Source organism: Pelodiscus sinensis, chromosome 4 (assembly GCF_052426305.1).
Source record: "Pelodiscus sinensis isolate ZL-2025 chromosome 4, ASM5242630v1, whole genome shotgun sequence".
NCBI lineage: Eukaryota > Metazoa > Chordata > Testudines > Trionychidae > Pelodiscus > Pelodiscus sinensis.
In genome coordinates, this window is record NC_143055.1 from 3,243,294 (window position 1) to 3,266,902 (window position 23,609).

Genomic DNA, 23,609 nt, shown 5'->3' on the forward strand with positions numbered 1-23,609 from the left:
ATCACAGAAAAAGGCGTCTCTGTTGGTGCCTACAGGTCCATCCCTCCGAGCTTGTTTCATGGAAGCCCGAGGCAGGAGTTCCTTCAGGCTTCTGCTGGTGTGATTTAAACGAGGCACTTGGCTCAGCAGATGGGCACAGATTCTAGAGTAGCTGCCTTTATCAAGACAATGCACCTTGGGGGGGAAGGTGGCCTTGAGGTTAAGGCCTAGGACCGGGAGCAGTTGGGCTCTTTGCTTCCCGGAAGACTCAAGTACTTGGTTTGAGCCTTTAGAAAAGAGGAGACGGGGGGATATGACAGAGGTCTATACAATCATGAGTGGTGTGGAGAGGGCCGATAAAGAAAAGTGATTTATTAGTTCCCATAATAGAAGAACTAGAGGGCACCAAATGAAATTAATGGGGAGCAGGTTTAAAACTAATAAAAGAAAGTTCTTCACACAGCGTGTAGTCAACCTGTGGAACTCCTCGCCAGAGGAGGCTGTGAAGGCTAGGACTATAACAGAGTTTAAAGAGAAGCTAGATAATTTCATGGAGGTTAGGTCCATAAAAGGCTATTAGCCAGGGGATAAAATGGGGTCCTTGGCCTCTGTTTGTCAGAGGCTGGAGAGAGATGGCAGGAGACAAATCGCTTGATCATTGTCTTCGGTCCACCCCCTCCAGGGCACCTGGTGCTGGCCACTGTCGGCAGACAGGCTACCGGGCTAGATGGACCTTTGGCTGACCCAGTACGGCCGTTCTTATGTTCTTATGAGCGAGTCAGGGCCTCTATCTGTGCCTCGGTTTCCCCATTTGTCAAATGGGGCAATAGCTCTGTCTTTCCTCTCGGCAGGGCACTCAGAATTCACCAGTACTGTGCTGTGAGGTCTGTGGGGATGGGGGCCACTGGAAGAGGTGAAATACTATTATCAGCTTCTTTAAACAGACCCTGGGCTGGAGATGTAAGAGGGATGGAAGCAAAAGAAAACCAGGCGGGAGCTGCCCACAAACTATCTAGTTAAATACCGAGGAACTGGGGGCCCAGGAGGCCAATGAATCATGGACGCCCAGGGATGCCATAGGCATGTGGCACCAGAAAAAAAGCCAAGAGACCCCCAAAAGCATCCCCACCCCGGTCTAGACGTGCTTGGCCCTGCTGGGAGGGCAGGGGACTGGACTCGGTGGTCTCTTGAGGTCCCTCTTGGTTCTAGCATCCTGTGATTCTGTGTTTGGTGCAGGGCTTGCTCATCAGCATTCCCTCTCATTTTTTTCCCCACCCATGTGTGGAATAAATTTTGTCGTGTGCACTGAAGCATGTGTGGATGTGAACCACTAGGAGAAATGCAGGCTGCTGGCTGTGGGCATGCTGCAGATCAGCTGAGTGGCATTTGACTCTCTCCTGGGAGGCCGCCTAAGAGCGCTGCTTACAGGGAACACTGATGTAGCGGCTCTGCGGGGAGACACGCTTGCTACTTCAGCTTGACTGCCAGAGGCTTGTGTTCGAGACCTGCTGCTGATATGGGGGTGTGTGGGGAGGCTGGCCACAGCCCGAGTGAAACCAATGGGCCTTACTACAGCCCTTCATGCAGGGTAAATGGGGGAACCAATCTGCCTTTCATCGTGCTGACTTGGGTCTAGGGACGTGAAGGGGTCCCTGGTTAATTGGTGACCCGGTAAGCATCGCCCTTACCAGGTGATGCTGCTGGGTACCAGTTAACCGGTGCCAGGGAGCAGCCCGTGACCTGCCACATGCGGAGGGTTGCCGCAGCTCAGACGGGGAGCCGGCAGCGACCCCAGCCCCAGCTGAACAGGGACCATGGTGAGGGGAGAGCCATGCCAATGAACAGAGGTTTCACTTTCTGGTTCGTCTCCCAAGGCTCAGAGCTGCCGTGTTTGCATTGGCAAACGCTGTGCGAAACGCCTCGCTTGCGGCTGGTTCTCGCAGAACTAGCTGGGCCTGAACTCTCGGACACGGTTGCTCGTGTCAAATCACAGCCTCCTGCAGGCCCAGCGTCAGGAGGCGCCAACCCTGAGCTTTGAAAAGATTGGACATGAAATAAAAAAAAGAGTTGGGACCAGAACTGCGCCGGAGGGGTGTGCACATGCTACGCCCCCGGTAAGAACATTGCTTTAGGGACGTCAGCGTCTCCCGGGGAGAAACGACCACCTGGCTGAAACGGTCCCCTTTGGGAGAATGGAAACCAAACGTGGTCGTTTGGAGAGGCCAGTCGGAAGGGATCCTGGTGGTGTTTGGGAACGTCACATGGTTTTGGTCTGAAAATGCAAGGCAGGGCGGGCGCCCTTGGTTGAACACTGCGTGGGGTGTTTGAGGGAGGTGAAATGTTCCCATGTTTTGACTTTCTGTTCTGATGGGCGACGGAGCCTCATTTCGAGAGGTCAAATTTCATGTCCTCCCTAGATCTGTACTAATTAGTACTCAATACAGTGACACTCTGACAAGCGTCTTTTCAGTGTGCCTTCTGCAGCTCGTCGCAAGATGCAATATTGAAACACTGTGATTTAATTCTTATCCGACCGGATGCTTTTACTGTGCTTTTAACCAGCTTATTAACCAGTTGTAGTCAGCCACTTTGTCTGTCTGTCTGTCCGTCACTCACTCACTCACTCACTCACTCACTCACTCTCTCTCTCTCACACACACACACACACACACACACACACACACACACACACACACACACACACACCCTCTCTCCCCCTGCCCCCCACCCTTCTTCTAAATATTATGTGAATACTCTGGCCAGTGATTTGTGAATTATACACAACCACACACACACACACCTCTCTCTCCCCCCACCCCCCACCCTTCTTCTAAATATTATGTGAATACTCTGGCCAGTGATTTGTGAATTGTACACAACCACACACACACACACACACACACACACACACACACCTCTCCCTCTAAATATTATGTGAATACTCTGGCCAGTGACTTGTGAATTACACACAATGAGACCCTAGCAAACGCCCTGTCTCAGTGGAGAGTCCCAAAGGGACTGGTTTAGATAAAACAGTAAAACAAGTTTCTGGGCTATACTTTGGCCGATTTTACGTGGCTGCCAGCAACGAAGCGTACAAGTCAGATTTGGTTACAAAGAAATACTAAAATAAAAAGGAACCAAATATCTAGCGCAGCGAGCTACATGAATTCAAAGCAAAGGTTTGTCTCCCTACTTACTTTTCCAGTCTTACTGGCTGAAATCCTGTTCAGCCAGGACCCCCTCCCCAGGCCACTGTTCCTTCAGGCCACTTTCTAACAATCCACAGGAGTTGCTAACCTTCCCTGGCTGCAGACAACCTGCCCGAGGTCAGGGATCTAGCAAATGCTGCAGTGAGCACGGTCTCTGTGACCATGTACATTTCATTTACACCCCTCCTCCTGCCAGAGAATGGCCACTCAAGATGTGATGATGACCCTGGTGATCTTGCTGATACCTGGCTGTGTCGTTAATTACCAAGGAGCTGGTTTGTGCCTGCTTCTCTAAGTGTGGGGTGTGCCTTGAACAGTGTTTCTCCAGTTTGACTCTCAAAACTTGACAGTGACACTGCTGCCCTGTCTGTTTTACCGGGACAATAATGTTCAGCAAATTATGAGTTTTCAACTGATGCCTCAGAAGGGATACCTAGTACAAAATATATCGTAGTCTTGTAAAAAGGGTGAACATAATGGGACAGACTGTCACGTGGGCAGATCCCTGACCTCGGGCAGGTTGTCTGCAGCCAGGGAAGGTTAGCAACTCCGGTGGATTGTTAGAAAGTGGACTCTGCTGTTCTTGCATTGGAAGCTCCTAGGGACAGAGACTCTGTTCGGTGCCTGGTGCGACTGGGCCTTAGCACTGCTGAGCTACGAATCAGACATGGAATGAGCCAGATCCACCATTTTCCCCTGCAGCGGATGGGACAAAACACAGCAGGGGTTGGTAAATGGGGAAGGGGGCTGGCTGATCACATCGGCCAGATATTCACAAGCACGTCGGCTCCTTGAGTACCTCTGAGGATCCGGGTTGTTCTGTTTCCTTGCAGTGCTGAGTCGTTCTGTCCTGTGTGGTGCTGCCAGACGGCGGCCATGGTCTTGTCTATTGGCTCCCTAGCCTACTCCCAGGGCTAGGGGGCTGCTTGAGAACCCTTCTGCTTCCAGAATCACCCCTGGCCTCTCCCCTCTCGGCTTCACGCCATCCTCCAGCTCAGGCCCTTCTGCCAATCCCTCCGGGAATGTCCTGCCCCCCCCCGGGTCTCGCCTGAACACGGGGCCGAACCCCACAGCCCTGCTGGCAGGAGCCGGGATGTTAGACAGGGAGGTCTCTGGGGCTGGAGGTGCAGCCTCCTTTTCATAGACTCCTAGACCCCCGGGAAGAGACCTCAGGAGTCATCAAGTCCGGCCCCCTGCCCGAGGCAGGACCAACCCAACTCAATCAACCCAGCTGGGGCTTTGCCATGTTAGGACTTAAAAACCGCTAGGAATGGAAACTCCATCCCCTTCCTCGGGAACCCAGCCCAGCGCTTCCCCACCCGCCTCGGGAAAACGATTTCCTGAATATCCAACCCAGACCTCCCCCACTGCAAGTTGAGCCCATTGCTCCTTGTTCTGCATCTGCCCTCACTGAGAACAGCCTCTCTCCAGCCTCTTTGGAACCCCCTTCAGGGAGTTGCAGGCTGCTCTCAAATCCCCCCTCACTCTTCTCTTCTGCAGACTAAACAAACCCAACTCCCTCAGCCTCTCCTCGTAGGTCATGTGCTCCAGCCCCCGAATCATTCTGGTTGCCTCCGCTGGACCCTCTCCAATGTGTCCACATCCTTTCTGTAGTGGGGGCCAGAACTGGACACAATACTCCAGATGCGGCCTCACCAAAGCCGAATAAAGGGGAATGATGACATCTCTGGATCTGCTGGCAATGCTCCTCCTGATGCACCTAATATGCCATTAGCCTTCTTGGCTACAAGGGCGCCTGTTGGCTCATCTCCAGCTTCTCATCCACTGTAACCCCCAGGTGCTTTGCTGCCGAACTGCTGCTTAGCCAGTCGGTCCCCAGCCTGTAGCAATGCTTGGGATTCTTCCATCTCCCGGACAGGACTCTGCACTTGTCCTTGCTGAACCTCATCAGATTTCTTTTGACCCAACCCTCCAATCCTTTGCCAAAGGCTCTTCATGGTCCAGTCAAACTGGGAACGAAATATCTGGTTGCCTGTTAAGCTGACTGGGCTCTGGGCTTGGGGAGACGGGGGAAGCGTCTGATCTGAGACTTTTCTAACCCTTCTGTTTTGCTCCTCTGTTAGGTGTGAAGAAGAGAACCAAAGTGATCAAGAACAACGTGAATCCTGTGTGGAATGAGGCAAGTAACTCCCTCCTCCCCCCGGATCTGCTCCCCTTCCTTGCCAGCATCCCTGGTCGGAGGAGGCAAAGTTTATTCCATTTCGTGGGTCCAAATTCGACCCCATGCGGGGAACGAGCAGAACTCTGCGTCTCTCTTTCCGAGCACCCAAGCCCACCGTGGGGCAGTTACATCCGGGGCTACGTTAACCCTTTGTGGTCCACTGCTGGGTTCTGCTCCTGGCATCTTGATCCACCCAAAGGCCTTGGTGTGTTTCCTCCCACAGGCCTGAGTTTCACCCAGCCGCTATCTGAATGGGAAGCAAAACACCTGAGAGCTGTGATCTTAACATACTCCCTCTTTGCGGGAGGGTGAATGTGGGAAGAATTGGCTGACAAGTTTGGGGTGTAACAATTTCCTGTGAAAATGTGGCTCAATCCAAATGGATACGTTTGTCAATTTCGATCAACTTTTTGACCAGAGACAGTCAAATGTAAAAAAGTTTTGGTGGGATTAAAAAAAAAATTAAAAAGCTTTGATAGGATAAAAACACTTTATTTTGAAAGTTTCAGAGGTGTAGCCATGTTAGTGTGCAATAGAAAAAAAAGTGAGGGTTTTTTTTTACTTTATTTTGACTTTCTCATTTTTGGACGTTGTTTAGGTTACATATTTTAATAATATCCTCCAGAATGTAGTTAATGTTTCAAAAGTTCTGAAGGGAACCAATGGCTTTTGAACAGAAACTTTGGATGTGCTAGGTCCCGATTTGCAGCGAAAACCAATGTTGAAATGTCAGACTTTCCTGGAGGGTGGAAATTGCAGGTTTTGTCTGGCTCCAGCCGTGGGCCAGCAGCTGGCTCTGCTGGCTTTGTAATGTGGCCACGAGATTGTATTGGTTTTCTTCTCGCTCTAGGGCTTTGAGTGGGATCTGAAAGGAATTCCCTTAGACCAGAATGCCGAGCTCAACGTGGTGGTCAAAGACCATGAGACTATGGGAAGAAACAGGTAAGACATGGCCGTCAAGTCACTTCTGTGGTTTCTTGCCTGTTTAAGCTGCGGATTTTTTCCTCTTAAAATAAGGAATAAGGGATCTTTCGGAAAAGGCTTTATTTTCCGAAAAATCCCCCTCTAGACTGGTGCTTTTTTCCGGCAAAGCTCCGAGCCGGAAAAAAAGCGGCAGCCATGTTTATGCAAATGAAGCGGGGGGGATTTAAATCCCCGCTTCATTTGCAATTGTGATGTGTCTAATTTGCATCCCTTTTATGGAAAAGGGATGCAGTCCAGACACAGCCAGGGTGAGAATCACAACCATAGGTTAACCTCCTGCGCTACCAAGCCACCGCTCTCTAGCCGAGTCCTTCTGTAAGAGTCTGCCATGGAGGCCACGAGTCAATATTCACGAGGGCATTTTGAGGACAGTTGGGCTCAGTCTGGCTGTACAGCCAGTTTCTTTCTCTCTGGGGGGGTCTGTTCCTTTGCTGATGTAAGTAATACCTGAGAGCCAGGTTCTTCAGATGCATGCCTGCGTCAAATGCTGCTTAAACATGCATCTGGGCCCCCAGAGATAACAGCCTACTACTGCTGCCAGCTAGCGAAGTTGCTGCTTTAGTGGAAATGGCAGAGGTCTAGGTTGTGATGCAGAAGGTCAGAGGTTTGAGCTTGGGAAGGGCTGGTGGTGTTTACTGCCGGGGTGGGGCCTATTGGGTCGAGCGCAAGAAGAGGAAGCTACAGGAAACGGAGTTCTGTTCTTGGCTCTGCTCTGGGGGATGGCCCCTCCCTGCCTCAGTTTCCCCTTCTGTCATGGGGATGAGGATGGCGCTTTCCTGCATGTAGCACTTTGGGGCCTGCCTAGACGTGCTGGAGAAGGTGTGATTGTCGCAGACACACACACACACACACACACACACACACACAACCCGCTCCTCTGGGAGCAGAGGCCGGGCAGGGCAGCATCTGGTGCTTTGGGTCTTTTCAGTGGAAACTCCAAGAGCTGGTTTGCGGCGGGAGCTGGGCCGGCCGTGAGGGAGGCCCCGGAGTCGGGAAGCCAGGAGAGAAGCTGGGTTGTTTTCCCAGCTGAGGACCGGGGAAGGGGGTTGATTTTCCAAGCTGCGTGCTGGTGGGAGCGGCTGGGGGCTGACGTGGCCCCGTGGGCGAGCTGCTGGCCTGCGCCGGTGAGCGCCCACGAAGGGGCATGTGGGACGTGGGACTTGTGCGGGATGTCTGATGCCAAGGAGGGGAAAGGCTGGTGGGGGGAATGGCAGGTTTCTCTAGGGCTGAGGGTGTAAAGGGTCCATTGTGCCTCTATAGAAGGGGTAGGGAACTTACAGCCCGGGGGGCTGCATCCGGCCTCCAGTTGGCCTGGATCTGGCCCCTGAGGTTCCTGGGCTCCTCCCAGAGCGGGGGAGCTGGTGCTCAAGCCCTGTGCCCCCCCGCCCCTCCCCCCACTCTGCTCCTGCACCCTCCTTCCTGCAGGGCAGCAGGCCCCGGGAAAGGGGACAGTATAAAGCTCCCAGGGGCTCTCCTTCCGTGGCCGAGAGAGACGTGGGTGTTAAGTCCCCCTCCCGCCGTGTAACTGCCTAGCTCGTGTCATAGAACCCCAGGGCTGGAGGAGACCTCAGGAGTCAGGGAGTCCAGCCCCCGGCCCAAGGCAGGACCAGCCCAATTCAATCATCCCAGCCAGGGCTTGGTCCAGCCGGGCCTTAAACACCCCTAGGGATGGAGATTCCACCCCCTCCCTAGGGAACCCAGCCCAGCGCTTCCCCACCCTCCTAGGGAAATCGTTTGTCCTAATCACCAACCTAGACCTCCCCCACTGCAACTTGAGCCCATTGCTCCTCGTTCTGCATCTGCCCCCACTGAGAACAGCCTCTCGCCAGCCTCTTTGGAACCCCCCTTCAGGGAGTTGCAGGCTGCTCTCAAATCCCCCCTCACTCCTCTCTTCTGCAGACTAAATAGACCCAAATCCCTCAGCCTCCCCTCGTAGGTCATGTGCTCCAGCCCCCGAATCATTTTGGTTGCCTCCACTGGCCCCTCTCCAAAGCGTCCACATCCTTTCTGTGGTGGGGGGCCCAGAACTGGACACAATACTCCAGATGTGGCCTCCCCAGAGCCGAATAAAGGGGAATAATCACTTCTCTAGATCTGCTGGCAGTGCTCCTCCTAATGCCCCCTAATATGCCATTCGCCTTCTTGGCTACAAGGGCGCCCTGTGTTGCACGAGGTGTAAAGATTAAGTCCTCCCCGAGTGACTCGGCTGAGTCTATTTCCCTTCCTGCTGTGCCGGAGCGGGGAAGGGAGTTGGTCCTAATATAAACGTTCCCTGCGACTTCCTTCCCCCCACCGACGCCTGGCACACGGCCTTTGCGCCGCGCCTCTGGGCTGTCCGGGGCTCTTGACGGCGTGGTGGAAATCGCTTTGGATCTGGCACCGCCCTGCTCCTGGTCGGTGTGTGGGGAGGCTCTGCCAGGCTGCCAGCACACTAGGGGTTAACGCTGCCCTCGCGCAGATCGAGGCGCGTGGCTACCTACGGATCAGCTGGGCAGGGAGGCCGGAGCAGGGGGGCCCTCGTGTGCTGGCCCCGGAGGGACTGCTCCTGGTCTCCGCAGGGCGGAAGCAGCCGCTAGACGCCGGCTTTCCTGTTGTTCGTGGCTTCTGGCGATCGTGGCACGCTGGCCAGGCGGCTTCCTCCTGTGGCTGATCCCTAGAGAGAGCGCAGGCTGCTCGCTGGGCTGCTGGAGGATGCCTTGGACTGGACCCGGCTTTGTCCGTGTCCGCGCGGGCCTGGCCCTCGTACCGCCGCATGGGGAGAGGACGCATGTGTGACGGAGTGGGGGTACCTGGCTGGTTTCTATGCTGCTGGCTCTGGGGTAACCCCACTGGCTGCCGTGGGTACCACGACCCAGCAGCACAGGATGAGTCACTATGCAAACCAGTGGCCAGACACCCCCCATGGAGAGGAACAAAGGAAGGTGGATGCTGCCCTGGCTGGGGGGCAGGGCTGGAAGAGGGGGGGTTAGTTGCTGTCTGAGAGCATGGAGGAGACAGCTTAGGGAGAGGGGCTGGAGTTTAGGGGCCCAGTCTCCCCCATCTCAAGGGGGCCTGAGGCATCCTAGCCCAGCTCTGTGACCAGATTCCATCTGTGCTGTGCTGTATCCTGGAGAGGCAATAAACTTCCTCTATTCCACCGGCTGGTGCAGTCTGTTTGGGCCATTTCGGGGTGCAGGAGACGGGGGACCCCCATCGCGCCGTCACAGCATGTTGCACAGATTTCTGTGGGAATTGACCCATTTGACTCCCTCGCCATGCGATGTCTGCGAGCTAACTCTGTACCCTCTCTGGGTGCTTAACCCCCCAGGAAGGCCCGGCTGCAGGGCAGGAGCAGATATCCCTGCTGTCCTGGGGCCAGGCTCTGCTCGGCACACGGAAGACGCTGGCAAAGGAGGCCCTGTGGCTGCCAGCTGGTAATTCTTCCCTAGCTTGGGCAGCAAAGGTCAGCGTGACGGGGGGTGGAGTGGATCCAAGGCTGGACCATTCAGATTCTCTCCCATGTGGGCGGTGGGTGAAGGCCCAGCTGGGGAAGGCAAGCCTCAGCCCCGCCCCTTCTGCCTGAGGCCCCGCCCCTGCCGCCAAGCCCCGCCCACCCCAGCCTGATCCTTCCTGGCCATGTGTCGGGCTGGGGCTGCCTGTGAGAAGCCAGGCTGCCACGCCGTGGCCTCAGTGGGGCATGTAGGCAGGTTTGGGAGGCCTGTGCCTTCCCTTGCTTCCATTCCTGACCGTCCGTGCTCTTACATGGGCCCGGCTGACGTTCTGCGGGGACTCTGCCGTTCTCCAGGGCTGGCGAGCTTAGCTCAGCTCCGCCGTCCCTGTGGTTTGCAGGTCGGTTTTAGGACTCGGCGTCTGGCCGTCGTACAGGTTCCCTGCCATGGCATTAAGGGGGGCAGAGGGCTGTTTAAGGAAAAGCCTTGTGTCTGCATTGCTGGACGATGCACCCCGCTTTACGAAGGGGTTAGGGTGAGAACCAACAGGAAGGTTATTCCGCATCCGCCGCATTTTCTCCCACTTTCCTCTGGAGCAGCTGGGGCCGGCGGCTGGCAGAGACAGGACGTTAGGCTAGATGGACTTTGGGTTTGATCCAGCCGGCCCGTTCCCATGCTCCTATAAATGGAACCTCCTAAGAATAGAAGGGACGATCCGGCCAAAAAGAACCCCCCAGCGCTTTGCACGGCGGAGAAAAACGTCAAAGGGAAGCGAGGGGCGAAAATCCATCGTTTGGGTTGAGCGCGGGCACCGATTTCCTGGCCTGCGTTGACCCACACGAACAAGCCCCTCGCTTAAAATCACAGTGATTCACGACGGCTTCTGGCCTTGTGCTCCGGCAGGCGAATAATAGCCGGCTTCTCGGCACTTGCCCTGCGAACGCGTCAGCAAAGCAGCGTCCGATCCAACCTCCAGCCCCCGACAAACGGTTTATTTTCTGAGCGGTCTGCTGGACCGAGGCCAACACTTCGCACGCTTCCCTCAGCTGCGGCGCTGCTGGAATATTGGATCCAGCCCAGTAACAAAGCCGCGTGGGCCTGGGCTTCGAGTGCAGCGGAGGAGTAAGTCTCTGAAGGATTGTGGTCGGGGTTGCCAGCAGATTCCCTTCCCCGCCAGCAGTCGGAGGGTCAAGGAGCAAAGACAGGCCCCACGGCGAGATCCGAGTTAACTGCTTCAGGACGTAGCCAAGGGAGGTTTAGGGCAGCGGTTTCAAACTTTTTTTTTTTTTTTCTCGTGACCCGGTTGAAGAAAACAGTGAATGCCGCGACCCAGCGTCATGGGACTGGAGTGTGGGTTCCGGGGTGAGGGTTTTGGGGTGCAGGAGGGGGCTCTGGTTTTGTGGGGGCAGGGCTGGGGTGGGAGGGGCTGACCTTGAGTGGCTCCCGGTCAGGGGTGCAGTGGGGGGGCTGAAGGCAGCTTCCTGCCTCTCCCAGCACCGTAGACCCTGCTGCGCCCCGGCAGCAGGTTCCCAGCCGGTGGGAGTGCGGGGCTAGTGCTTGGGGCAGGAGCAATTCCGGAGCCCTGTGTGTTCCCCCCCAAACTTAGGGGCCGGGCCTGCTGCCAGCTGCTTCTGGGGCGCGGCGCAGTCTGCGATGCCAGGCCAGGCAGGGAGCTGCCTTAGCCCACCTGCTACTCACCCGATCCCCTTGCAGCACCGAGCCCAGTCCCCGACATTCCCCCCCCCCGTGCTGGGGGGCGACCCCTCGTTTGCAAACCGCTGCTCTCGGGGGTCTGAAGGGAAACACCTTGCCAGAGCCCCATCTCGCATGCCAGTGCAAGACAGGCAGCGTTACTGGCCTGTCTTTTTCGGTGTGGGGGGAGAGGCAGGCAGGTCCTTGGTCATTTCAGGCGTGCTGGGTGAAATCCAGCATCTGTCTGGTCAATTTCACGTTAGCATCTGTGTCAGTTTCATCTGGCGGTTCCCTCACCCTGGCAGGGTGTCAGGGAGTGTGGGGGAGTCCCCGGGCCCTGCACCCCCATCTACAGCCAGACGTGACTCTCAGCCGGCAGGGAGAACAGAGGGGTTATCTAGTGACAGGGACACAGGGTAGCACAGACTGGTCAGCACAGGCACCAGAAGCAGACAGTACAATCCATTTTGGGGAGCCCAGAGCCAGGGCCCCCTCCCTGCCTCCTAAGCCAGCCAAGACTCTCCGCCACCCTTCCACCACCACACACATACTCAGCAGGTCGCCCCACTTCTCCTTTGTCCTTTAAAGTGCTGCATAGTTCTGTCTTTTGTTACGGCTACATCTCTATCGCTATTTAACAGCGTCTGTTATTTCGAAATAGCGCCATAATGCGAATATGCAAATGCAGCATGGGATATTTAAACCCTGGCTTCATTTGCAATTTCGAATGTCTTCATTTGCATTCCTCCCCACCTTGGAGCCGTCCTGATGGAAAGAGACAAACCCGCCTTCCGGCAGGACTGAATGGGCAGGACTTTAATCTGGCTCTATGGAGCCCCCGACCAGAAGGTGGGGAAGACGATGCTTGGAGATAGGAATGCCTGGATGCTGACAGCCCGGCCGGTGTGAATTTTGTGCTGCTGTCTGGCTGCAGGGCACCATAATCCATGGGCTCGGCTGGAATCTGGACGGGGAGGTTTCTTCTGGGCCCTGCAGGGGATGTTTTGAAACAGCTGGGTTAGCGACACGGTAAATCTTGCCCTGGAATTTCCAGGCTAGAGCCTGCAGCTTTTCTCACTGGAAAAAGTGGACTCCTCCGTTCCCTGCCCCTCTCCAACCTCTGCTCAAATGGTTTGTTGCAAGGGAAGGTGAACTATAGAAATACTTACTTTTTTACAAAAGGGGGCTCCAATGTTCCCTCTGATATTTTCCGTCCTCGTGTGGAATAAATTTTTATGTGCACGGAGGCATGTGCACCACCCGTAGAAACAATAACCGAGCAGTGGGTGCTTTGCTAATCAGCGGGGCAGCGCTGGAATCTCTCCTGGGATTCTGATAGCTAGGAAGTTTTTCCTACTGTCCAACCTAAACCTCCCTTGCTGCAGTTTAAGCCCATTGCGTCTTGTCCTGTCCTCAGAGGCCAAGGAGAACAATTTTCTCCCTCCTCCTTGTAACACCCTTCTAGGTACTTGAAAGCAGCTCTCATGTTCCCTCTGTCTTCTCTTTTCCAAACTAAACAAGCCCAATTCCTTCAGCCTTCCTTCATAGGTCATATTCTCTAGATCTTTAATCATTCTTGTTGCTTTTCTCTGGACCCTCTCCAATTTCTCCACATCTTTCTTGAAACGCGGTGCCCAGAACTGGACACAAGACTCCAACGGAGGCCTAATCAGCACAGAGCAGAGCGGAAGAATGACTCCTCGGGTCTTGCTCGCAACACTCCTGTTTACGCTAGGAGATGGGCCGCGTGAGAAGCTAAATGGGGAAGGGCGTGTCTCTGGAGGGAATTGGCTGCAGGCTCTAATCCAGCTCTTCTCTGAGACCAAAACCTGTTACAAAGGGCTCCAGGGCTTTTCCTGCTTCCTACATGCAGTGTCCCTAGTGCAGGGTGGAACTCAGCAGGTTCGATTCCTATTGCTCATTCTCATTTTTTCCCATCGCTATGTGGAATAAATTTTATGTGCACTGAGAGATGTGCACCACTGACAGAAACACATGCACCTGGCTCTCTCCTGGGGGGGCTGCCCATGCAGTCAGGGCGCAGGGAACACAGGTTCTGCCTCGTCCCAAACATTTGAAAAACCCTTCCCAATCTCGCCGTCTGTTCCAATCTGTTTTCCATGCAAATCCATGAACCGGCTGAAACGGTGTCCCAGTGAACCAGCTAGATGCAGATCCGGGCTCTGATTGTGGGAAGCAGGAAAGGGAAAAGAGGCGGTTCTCTTTCAAGCTCCACCCACAAAACAGGCTCCTCCCACCTGAGATGCCACCCGCAGTGGAGCATGCAAATGTTCCGAATGCCAGCACGTATCTGTCCGCCGAGCCCCCTGTTGGTGGGGTGCGGACCTGGCCTCTCATGCAAAGTTGCCCCAGGGTCCTACCTGGGCTTGGTTCCTCCTTGATCGGGGTTGGGGAGGAGCGGTGGTTCTTGCCGAAGCCCCTCCGCTCAACTTACCAAAACGAGCCATCAGCTGATCTTTGCAATCAGAGCCTCCCTCTCCTTTCTAAGACCTCGTTGACTTGAAAAAATATAGAGCAGCCCTCCTCGTGGAGACCCGGTGCCTCCTGGCAAACCGGCGCTTCTGGCAGCATAGACTGTAGTGACTCCCGAAGGAAATAAGCGAGACCAGCGAAAGGCCAAGAGAACTGCACCCAAACTGCGGCTTTTGCTGTTCTAGAAACATCGGGAGGGTGTCTCTAGCCTCTGCTTGTCAGAGGCTGGGTTGGGTGACGGGAAGGATCCCTGGATGATTCCCTGTCCTGTTCACTCCCACTGGGATCCCTGTTACAGGCAGCCTGGGCACTGCTTTTTGGTGTAATATTTGCCTGGGGTTGTGGAGAAGTAAAGTCCCATGCACACTAGGGACAGAATCATAGAACCCTAGAACTGGAAGGGACCTCGCAAGGTCACCAAGTCCAGTTCCCTGCCCTCATGGCAGGACCCAGCACCATCTAGATTGTCCCTGACTGGTGTCTGTCCAACCTGCTCTTCAATATCTAAGAACATAAGAACGGCCGGACTGAGTCAGACCAAAGGTCCATCTAGCCCAGTATCCTGTCTGCCCACAGTGGCCAGCACCAGGTGCCCCGGAGGGGGTGGACTGAAGACAATGATCAAGCGATTTGTCTCCTGCCATTCCTCTCCAGCCTCTGACAAACAGAGGCCAGGGACACCATTTTATCCCCTGGCTAATAGCCTTTTATGGACATAACCTCCATGAATTTATCTAGCTTCAATTTAAACTCTATTATAGTTCTAGCCTTCACAGCCTCCTCTGGCAAGGAGTTCCACAGGTTGACTACACGCTGTGTGAAGAAGAACTTTCGCGTATTAGTTTTAAACCTGCTACCCATTAATTTCATTTGGTGTCCTCTAGTCCATTATGGGAACTAATGAAGAACTTTTCTTTATTCACCCTCTCCACACCACTCATGATTTTATAGACCTTTATCATATCCCCTCTGTCTCCTTTTTTCCAAACTGAAAAGTCCCAGTCGCTTTAGCCTCTCCTTATATGGGACCCGTTCCAAACCCCGAATCATTTTAGTTGCCCTTTTCTGAACCCTTTCCAAGAACAAAATATCTTTTTTGAGGTGAGGAGACCACATCTGTACACAGTATTCAAGATGTGGGCGTTCCATAGTTTTATACAGGGGCAGTAAGATGTTCTGGGTCTTATTTTCTATCCTTTTCTTAATAATTCCTAACATTCTGTTTGCCTTTTTGACCGCCGCTGCACACTGTGTGGAAGTTTTCAGAGAACTGTCCACGATAACTCCAAGATCTCTTTCCTGATTTGTCGTAGCCAAATTAGCCCCCATCATACTGTACGTATAATTGGGGTTATTTTTTCCAATGTGCATTACTTTACACTTTAAACTTCATTTGCCATTTTGTTGCCTAATCACTCAGTTTGGTGAGATCTTTTTGAAGTTCTTCACAGTCTGCTTCTGTCTTGACTATCTTAAACAGTTTGGTATCATCCACAAACTTTACCACCTCACTGCTTACCCTTTTCTCCAGATCATTTATGAATAAGTTGAATAGGATCAGTCCCAGGACTGATCCTTGGGGGACACCACTAGTTACCCCTCTCCACTCTGAAAATTTACCATTTATTCCTACGCTTTGTTTCCTGTCTTTTAACCAATTTTCAATCCATGAAAGGACCTTCCCTCTTATCCCATGACCGTGTAATTTACACAAGAGCCTTTGGTGAGGGACTGTCAAAATCTAAGTATAGTATATCTACTGGATTCCTCCTTGTCCATATGTTTGCTAACCCCTTCAAAGAACTCTAATTCATTAGTAAGACATGATTTCTCTTTACAGAAATTATGTTGACTTTTGCCCAACAAATTATGTTCTTCTACGTGCCTAACAATTTTATTCTTGACTGTTGTTTCGACTAATTTGCCTGGTACTGACGTTAGACTTACCGGTCTGTAATTGCCGGGATCACCTCTAGAGCCCTTTTTAAATATTGGTGTCACGCTAGCTATCTTCCAGTCAGTAGGTATGGAAGCCGATTTAAGGGATCGATTACAAACCACAGTTAACAGTTCTGCAATTTCCCATTTGAGTTCTTTTAGAACCCTTGGATGAATGCCATCCGGTCCCGGGGATTTGTTTACGTTACGTTTTTTATTTGTTCCGAAACCTCCTCTAATGACACTTCAATCTGGGACAGTTCCTCCGATTCATCCCCCACAAAGGACGGTGCAGGTTTGGGAATCTCCCCAACATCCTTAGCTGTGAAGACTGATGCAAAGAAATCATTTAGCTTCTCCACAATGGTTTTATCATCCTTGATTGCTCCTTTTGTATCTCGATTGTCTAGGGGACCCACTGGTTTTTTAGCGGCTTCCTGCTTCTAATGTACTTAAAAAACATTTTGCTATTGTTTTTTGAGTTTTTGGCCAGCTGTTCCTCAAAATCTTTTTTTGCTTTTCTCCAGTGATGGAGATTTCACAACCTCCATAGGCAATTTATTCCAGTGTTTAACCATCCCGAGAGGCAGGAAGTTTTTCCTAATGTCCAACCTCAACCTCTCTTGCTGCAGTTTAAGCCCATTGCTGTTTGTCCTGTCCTCAGAGGCCAAGGAGAACAATTTTTCTCCCTCCTCCCTGTGACACCCTTTTAGATTCTTGAAAACAGCTCTCATGTCCCCCCTCAGTCTTCTCTTTTCTAAACTAAACAAACTCAGTTTTTTCAGTCTTCCCTCATAGCTCATGTTCTCTAGACCTTGAATCATTGTGGTTGGTCTTCTCTGGACCTTCTCCGGTTTCTCCACATCTTTCTTGAAATGTGTGGCCCAGAACTGGTCACAAGCCCTAATCCGCGCAGAGCAGAGCGGGAGAATGACTTCTCATGTCTTGCTCACAACACTCCCAGAATGATATTTGCTTTGCTTTTGCAATCATGTCATATTGTTAGCTCATGTTTAGCTTGTGGTCCACTCTGGCCCCTAGATCCTTTTCTGCAGGACTCTTTCCCGGACAGCCACTTCCCGTTCTGGGTGTGTACAATTGGTTAATAAGGTTACACATAATGTTCACTTGTGAAAGTGTGTGGGGGGCGCACCAGCTGCCCGTGGCGGGGGGCACCAGCTGCTCCTGTCTCCACTGGTTCACTGGTTAACTGTTCCCATCTGATAGCTTTCTCTGATAGGATAACGAGCCTTGTGGATAAGGGAGAAGCGGTGGATGTCATATACCTAGACTTTAGTAAGGCATTTGATACGGTCTCGTGTGATATTCTTATTGATAAACTAGGCAAATATAACTTAGATAGGGCCACGATAAGGTGGGTGCATAATTGGCTGGATAACCGTAGTCAGAGAGTTGTTGTTAACGGTTCTAAATCCTGCTGGAAAGGGATAACAAGTGGAGTTCCTCAAGGGTCTGTTTTGGGACCCGTACTGTTCAATATCTTCATCAATGATGTAGATATTGGGATAGAGAGTACGCTTATTAAGTTTGCAGATGATACCAAACTGGGTGGGGTTGCGACTTCTTTGGAGATAGGGACATAATTCAAAATGACCTTAGCAAGTTAGAGAAATGGTCAGAGGTAAACAGGATGAGGTTTAATAAAGAGAAATGCAAAATGCTCCACTTAGGAAGGAACAATCAGTTCCATACATACAAGATGGGAAGTGACTGTCTAGGAAGGAGCATGGCGGAAAGGGATCTAGGGGTCATAGTGGACCACAAGTTGAATATGAGTCAACAGTGTGATGCTGTTGCAAAAAAAGCAAATATGATTCTAGGTTGTATCAACAGGTGTGTTGTAAGCAAAACTCGTGAAGTCATTCTGCCGCTCTACTCTGCACTAGTTAGGCCTCAGCTGGAGTACTGTGTCCAGTTCTGGGTGCCACATTTCAAGAAAGATGTGGAGAAATTGGAAAGGGTACAGAGAAGAGCGACAAGAATGATTAAAGGTTTAGAGAACATGACCTATGAAGCCAGGCTTCATGAACTGGGCTTGTTTAGTTTGGAAAAAAGAAGATTAAGGGGGGACATGATAGCGGTTTTCAAATATCTAAAAGGGTGTCACAAGGAGGAAGGAGAAAATTTGTTCCTCTTGGTTTCTGAGGACAGGACAAGGAGTAATGGGCTTAAAGTGCAGCAGGGGAGGTTTAGATTGGACATTAGGAAAAAATTCCTAACTGTCAGGGTGGTCAAATATTGGAATAAATTGCCAAGGGAGGTGGTGGAATCTCCCTCTCTGGAGATATTTAAGAACAGGTTAGATAGACATCTGTCAGGGATGGTGTAGACGGAGCTTGGTCCTGCCTTGAGGGCGGGGGGCTGGACTCGATGACCTCTCGAGGTCCCTTCCAGTCCTATGATTCTATGCCGAGTGCACAGGTCTCACCCGCAGGGTCCCTACCGCTTTGGAACTGGTGCTTGGGGAATGGGTGGTTTTTTATCCTTTACTTTGTCCTGCACCTAAAATCACTAGCTGATCTTTGTGGATTTTGTCTCTGCGTGGCCTGGACACGGCCCGAGCTCTGTTGCCTCTCGGTCTCTTCATGCAGCAGGCGCTGGACTCTGTTGCCCCTGGAGTGAATCCACGTGAACTCCGTTCAGGGCACGGCTCTAGCTTTCCAGGGCGGTAGCCTCCGCCGGAAGGCGAGCTTGTGTCTCCGCTTGCAGGCGGTTGGTTTTATACGTCCCTCGCTGGGCCCGATTTCAGCTGCGGGGCCCTGTGCTCTTGCTGCAGCTCAGCTGGGCCATGGGAGGCCCGCCTGTCGCAGGTGCTCAGTGATGTAAATCAGGCAGGGCAAGTAGTGGGTAGCTCATGCAAATTCCTTCTCGCCGTTGCTCTGTGGCCGCAGCACACGCCGGGAGAGATCTGTCCCGGGCCAGGAATGGCAGTGATCGGTAGCAGAGGAGTCAGGGTAGTAAGGGAGCCCGCATCCAGCTCTGCTGGACCATCTCCCGAGTGTGGAGTGACGACAGCTGGGGATTGCCCTGAGAGACAGGGAGGGAGGGTTGATTTTTTTTTGCCCTCTGGTTGCTTTGCAGGAACGCTGGGGAAGGGGCCTAGGATGAAGTCTGATCTGGGCTCTGGCAGCCTGGGCACACACTCCCCTGAGACAGTGTTTTAAATTCCCTGTGTGGCCGAGAAACGATTGAAACCCACTTCTCTTGGGAAACCAGCCGGTGAGAACACGGACCACTGCCCACGAGCGCTCGCCCCACCAGGCGTCTCCTGGTGCGTTACAGACATAACGAACCACCCCTCTGCGAGGTGAATTGTCCTCAGATTCCTCACCGATGGGGAAACCGATTGTGACCCCCACGGCTGCCCGGAAGCTCAGATCCTGGACTGGAGCTTCATGTTCAGGCCTTGTACTTTAGGGCCAACACTGCGACACTGTTGCAAAAAAGCCAACGTGACTCTGAGAGGCATTCACAGGAGTGTTGTGAGCAGGACACGAGACGTCATTCTTCTGCTCTGCTCTGCGCTGATTCGGCCTCCGTTGGAGTCTTGTGTCCAGTTGTGGGCACCACATTTCAGGAAGGACGTGGAGAAACTGGAGAAGGTCCAGAGAAGAGCAACAGAAATGATTCAAGGTCTAGAGAACATGAGCTATGAAAGAATTGGGCTTGTTTAGTTTGGAAAGGAGAAGACGGAGCAGTGACATGAGAGCGGTTTTCAAGCATCTAAAAGGGTGTTAGGAGGAGGAGGGAGAAAACTTGTTCTCCTTGGCCTCTGAGGGCAGGACAAGAAGCAAGGGGCTTAAACTGCAGGAAGGGAGGTTTAGGTTGGACATTAGGAAAAAATTCCTGCCTGTCAGGGTGGTTAAACACTGGAATAAGTTGCCTCGAGGGGTTGTGGAATCTCCATCCCTGGGGATATTTCAGAGCAGGTTGGACAGACACCTGTCAGGGATGATCTAGACGGTGCTTGGTCCTGCCGTGGGGGCAGGGGACTGGACTTGGTGACCTCGCGAGGTCCCTTCCAGTCGTAGTGTTCTCTGATGCTGCGATTTAACAGCTGCTCTGCTCTCCCTCCCCGTTATTACATCCTCAAAGCCTGACAGGTTCCCAGGCCAGAAGGGACCCTGGGATCACCTCCTCTGTCCTGCTGCGCCGCGCGGCAAGGCAGGCGAGCCCGTTATTAAAAGTGTGTTTCCCACATGGGTCCCTAGAGCCTGCGATCCCCTGGCCCCGGAACGAGGGACGTAAAACTGGGACCGTTGAAAGGGTTAATCGGGAAGCATCAGCTCCTTAGTGTCTGTCCAGGTTACACACCCGCTCCCCGCGCTGCGGGCTGTGCCGCTTAAAATGTATCCTGCGGAGTCTGCCGTGCCACCGGCTCCCCGGGAGGAGGCCCGACAGCTGGTGCGCACCGGGAGATGGCTTAGAAGCCAGCTGTGCTGCAGGCTGTGCCGTAGAAAGTTGTAGAGAACCTTTCGGAAAGAGGGCGCTGTCTGCGGCACGGCGCCCCCTGGGGCCCACCTGTCTCCCTGCGGCACGGCGCCCCCTGGGGCCCACCTGTCTCCCTGCGGCGCGGCGCCCCCTAGGGCCCACCTGGGTCTCTGCGGCGCGGCGCCCCCTAGGGCCCACCTGGGTCTCTGCGGCGCGGCGCCCCCTGGGGCCCACCTGGCTCCCTGCGGCACGGCGCCCCCTGGGGCCCACCTGTCTCCCTGCGGCGCGGCGCCCCCTGGAGCCCACCTGGCTCCCTGCGGCACGGCGCCCCCTGGGGCCCACCTGTCTCCCTGCGGCGCGGCGCCCCCTGGGGCCCACCTGTCTCCCTGCGGCACGGCGCCCCCTGGGGCCCACCTGGCTCCCTGCGGCACGGCGCCCCCTGGAGCCCACCTGGCTCCCTGCGGCACGGTGCCCCCCTGGGACCCACCTGGCTCTCTGCGGCACGGTGCCCCCCTGGGGCCCACCTGTCTCCCTGCGGCACGGCGCCCCCTGGGGCCCACCTGTCTCCCTGCGGCACGGTGCCCCCCTGGGACCCACCTGGCTCTCTGCGGCACGGTGCCCCCCTGGGACCCACCTGTCTCCCTGCGGCACGGTGCCCCCCTGGGACCCACCTGTCTCCCTGCGGCACGGCGCCCCCTGGGGCCCACCTGTCTCCCTGCGGCGCGGCGCCCCCTGGGGCCCACCTGGGTCTCTGCGGCACGGTGCCCCCCTGGGACCCACCTGTCTCCCTGCGGCACGGCGCCCCCTGGGGCCCACCTGGGTCTCTGCGGCACGGCGCCCCCCTGGGGCCCACCTGGCTCTCTGCGGCGCGGCGCCCCCTGGGGCCCACCTGTCTCCCTGCAGCGCGGCGCCCCCTGGGGCCCACCTGGCTCCCTGCGGCGCGGCGCCCCCTGGGGCCCACCTGGCTCCCTGCGGCACGGCGCCCCCTGGGGCCCGCCTGGCTCCCTGCGGCGCGGCGCCCCCTGGGGCCCACCTGTCTCCCTGCGGCACGGCGCCCCCTGGGGCCCACCTGTCTCCCTGCGGCACGGCGCCCCCTGGGGCCCACCTGGCTCCCTGTGGCGTGGCGCCCCCTGGGGCCCACCTGTCTCCCTGCAGCACGGCGCCCCCTGGGGCCCGCCTGGCTCCCTGCGGCACGGCGCCCCCTGGGGCCCGCCTGGCTCCCTGCGGCGCGGCGCCCCCTGGGGCCCACCTGTCTCCCTGCGGCACGGCGCCCCCTGGGACCCACCTGGCTCCCTGCGGCGCGGCGCCCCCTGGGGCCCACCTGGGTCTCTGCGGCACGGTGCCCCCCTGGGACCCACCTGTCTCCCTGCGGCACGGCGCCCCCTGGGGCCCACCTGGGTCTCTGCGGCACGGCGCCCCCCTGGGGCCCACCTGGCTCTCTGCGGCGCGGCGCCCCCTGGGGCCCACCTGTCTCCCTGCAGCGCGGCGCCCCCTGGGGCCCACCTGGCTCCCTGCGGCGCGGCGCCCCCTGGGGCCCACCTGGCTCCCTGCGGCACGGCGCCCCCTGGGGCCCGCCTGGCTCCCTGCGGCGCGGCGCCCCCTGGGGCCCACCTGTCTCCCTGCGGCACGGCGCCCCCTGGGGCCCACCTGTCTCCCTGCGGCACGGCGCCCCCTGGGGCCCACCTGGCTCCCTGTGGCGTGGCGCCCCCTGGGGCCCACCTGTCTCCCTGCAGCACGGCGCCCCCTGGGGCCCGCCTGGCTCCCTGCGGCACGGCGCCCCCTGGGGCCCGCCTGGCTCCCTGCGGCGCGGCGCCCCCTGGGGCCCACCTGTCTCCCTGCGGCACGGCGCCCCCTGGGACCCACCTGGCTCCCTGCGGCGCGGCGCCCCCTGGGGCCCACCTGGGTCTCTGCGGCACGGCGCCCCCTGGGACCCACCTGTCTCCCTGCGGCGCGGCGCCCCCTGGGGCCCACCTGGCTCCCTGCGGCGTGGCGCCCCCTGGGGCCCACCTGTCTCCCTGCAGCACGGCGCCCCCTGGGGCCCGCCTGGCTCCCTGCGGCACGGCGCCCCCTGGGGCCCGCCTGGCTCCCTGCGGCGCGGCGCCCCCTGGGGCCCACCTGTCTCCCTGCGGCACGGCGCCCCCTGGGGCCCACCTGTCTCCCTGCGGCACGGCGCCCCCTGGGACCCACCTGGCTCCCTGCGGCGCAGCGCCCCCTGGGGCCCACCTGGGTCTCTGCGGCACGGCGCCCCCTGGGGCCCACCTGGCTCTCTGCGGCGCGGCGCCCCCTGGGGCCCACCTGGCTCTCTGCGGCGCAGCGCCCCCTGGGGCCCACCTGGGTCTCTGCGGCACGGCGCCCCCTGGGGCCCACCTGTCTCCCTGCGGCACGGCGCCCCCTGGGACCCACCTGTCTCCCTGCGGCGCGGCGCCCCCTGGGGCCCACCTGGCTCTCTGCGGCACGGCGCCCCCTGGAACCCACCTGTCTCCCTGCGGCACGGCGCCCCCTGGGACCCACCTGGCTCTCTGCGGCGCGGCGCCCCCTGGGGCCCACCTGTCTCCCTGTGGCACGGCGCCCCCTGGGGCCCACCTGTCTCCCTGCGGCACGGTGCTCCCCTGGGACCCACCTGTCTCCCTGCGGCACGGCGCCCCCTGGGACCCACCTGTCTCCCTGCGGCACGGTGCCCCCCTGGGGCCCACTTGTCTCCCTGCGGCACGGCGCCCCCTGGGGCCCACCTGGCTCCCTGTGGCACGGTGCCCCCCTGGGACCCACCTGGCTCCCTGCGGCACGGCGCCCCCTGGGGCCCACTTGTCTCCCTGCGGCACGGCGCCCCCTGGGGCCCACCTGGCTCCCTGTGGCACGGTGCCCCCCTGGGACCCACCTGTCTCCCTGCGGCGTGGCGCCCCCTGGGGCCCACCTGTCTCCCTGCGGCACGGTGCCCCCCTGGGACCCACCTGGCTCCCTGTGGCACGGTGCCCCCCTGGGACCCACCTGGCTCCCTGCGGCGCGGCGCCCCCAGGGGCCCATCTGGCTCCCTGTGGCATCCTATGGGGCCCATCTCGCTCCCTGCAGTGCAGCCATGGGGTATTGAGATCAGTACTGATGCTGAGAGAAGAGCTGCCCCTGCTGCGTCACTAGGCCCGCTCCTCGTAGCCACTGGCTTTTCCTTCACACCCTTCCGTCCAGGTGTCAGTGACGTCTGTCGCTCAGGCCGGGTGTGTGTAACCGAGCAGCATCGCTGCGGCTGGTGCAGAG

General features: G+C 56.5%; 1 protein-coding gene across 14 annotated transcripts in view; it reads left to right on the top strand.

The window, feature by feature from the left end:
- DYSF (dysferlin) overlaps nucleotides 1–23,609 on the top strand; it is a 269,126-nt gene that overhangs the window by 14,722 nt on the left and 230,795 nt on the right. For all 14 annotated transcript variants that reach the window (XM_075931052.2, XM_075931053.2, XM_075931051.2 and 11 more), the window contains exons 2-3: nucleotides 5,276–5,331; nucleotides 6,224–6,315. In XM_075931052.2, the coding sequence (XP_075787167.2) occupies nucleotides 5,276–5,331; nucleotides 6,224–6,315 (148 nt within the window). The remainder of the gene's footprint in view (nucleotides 1–5,275; nucleotides 5,332–6,223; nucleotides 6,316–23,609) is intronic.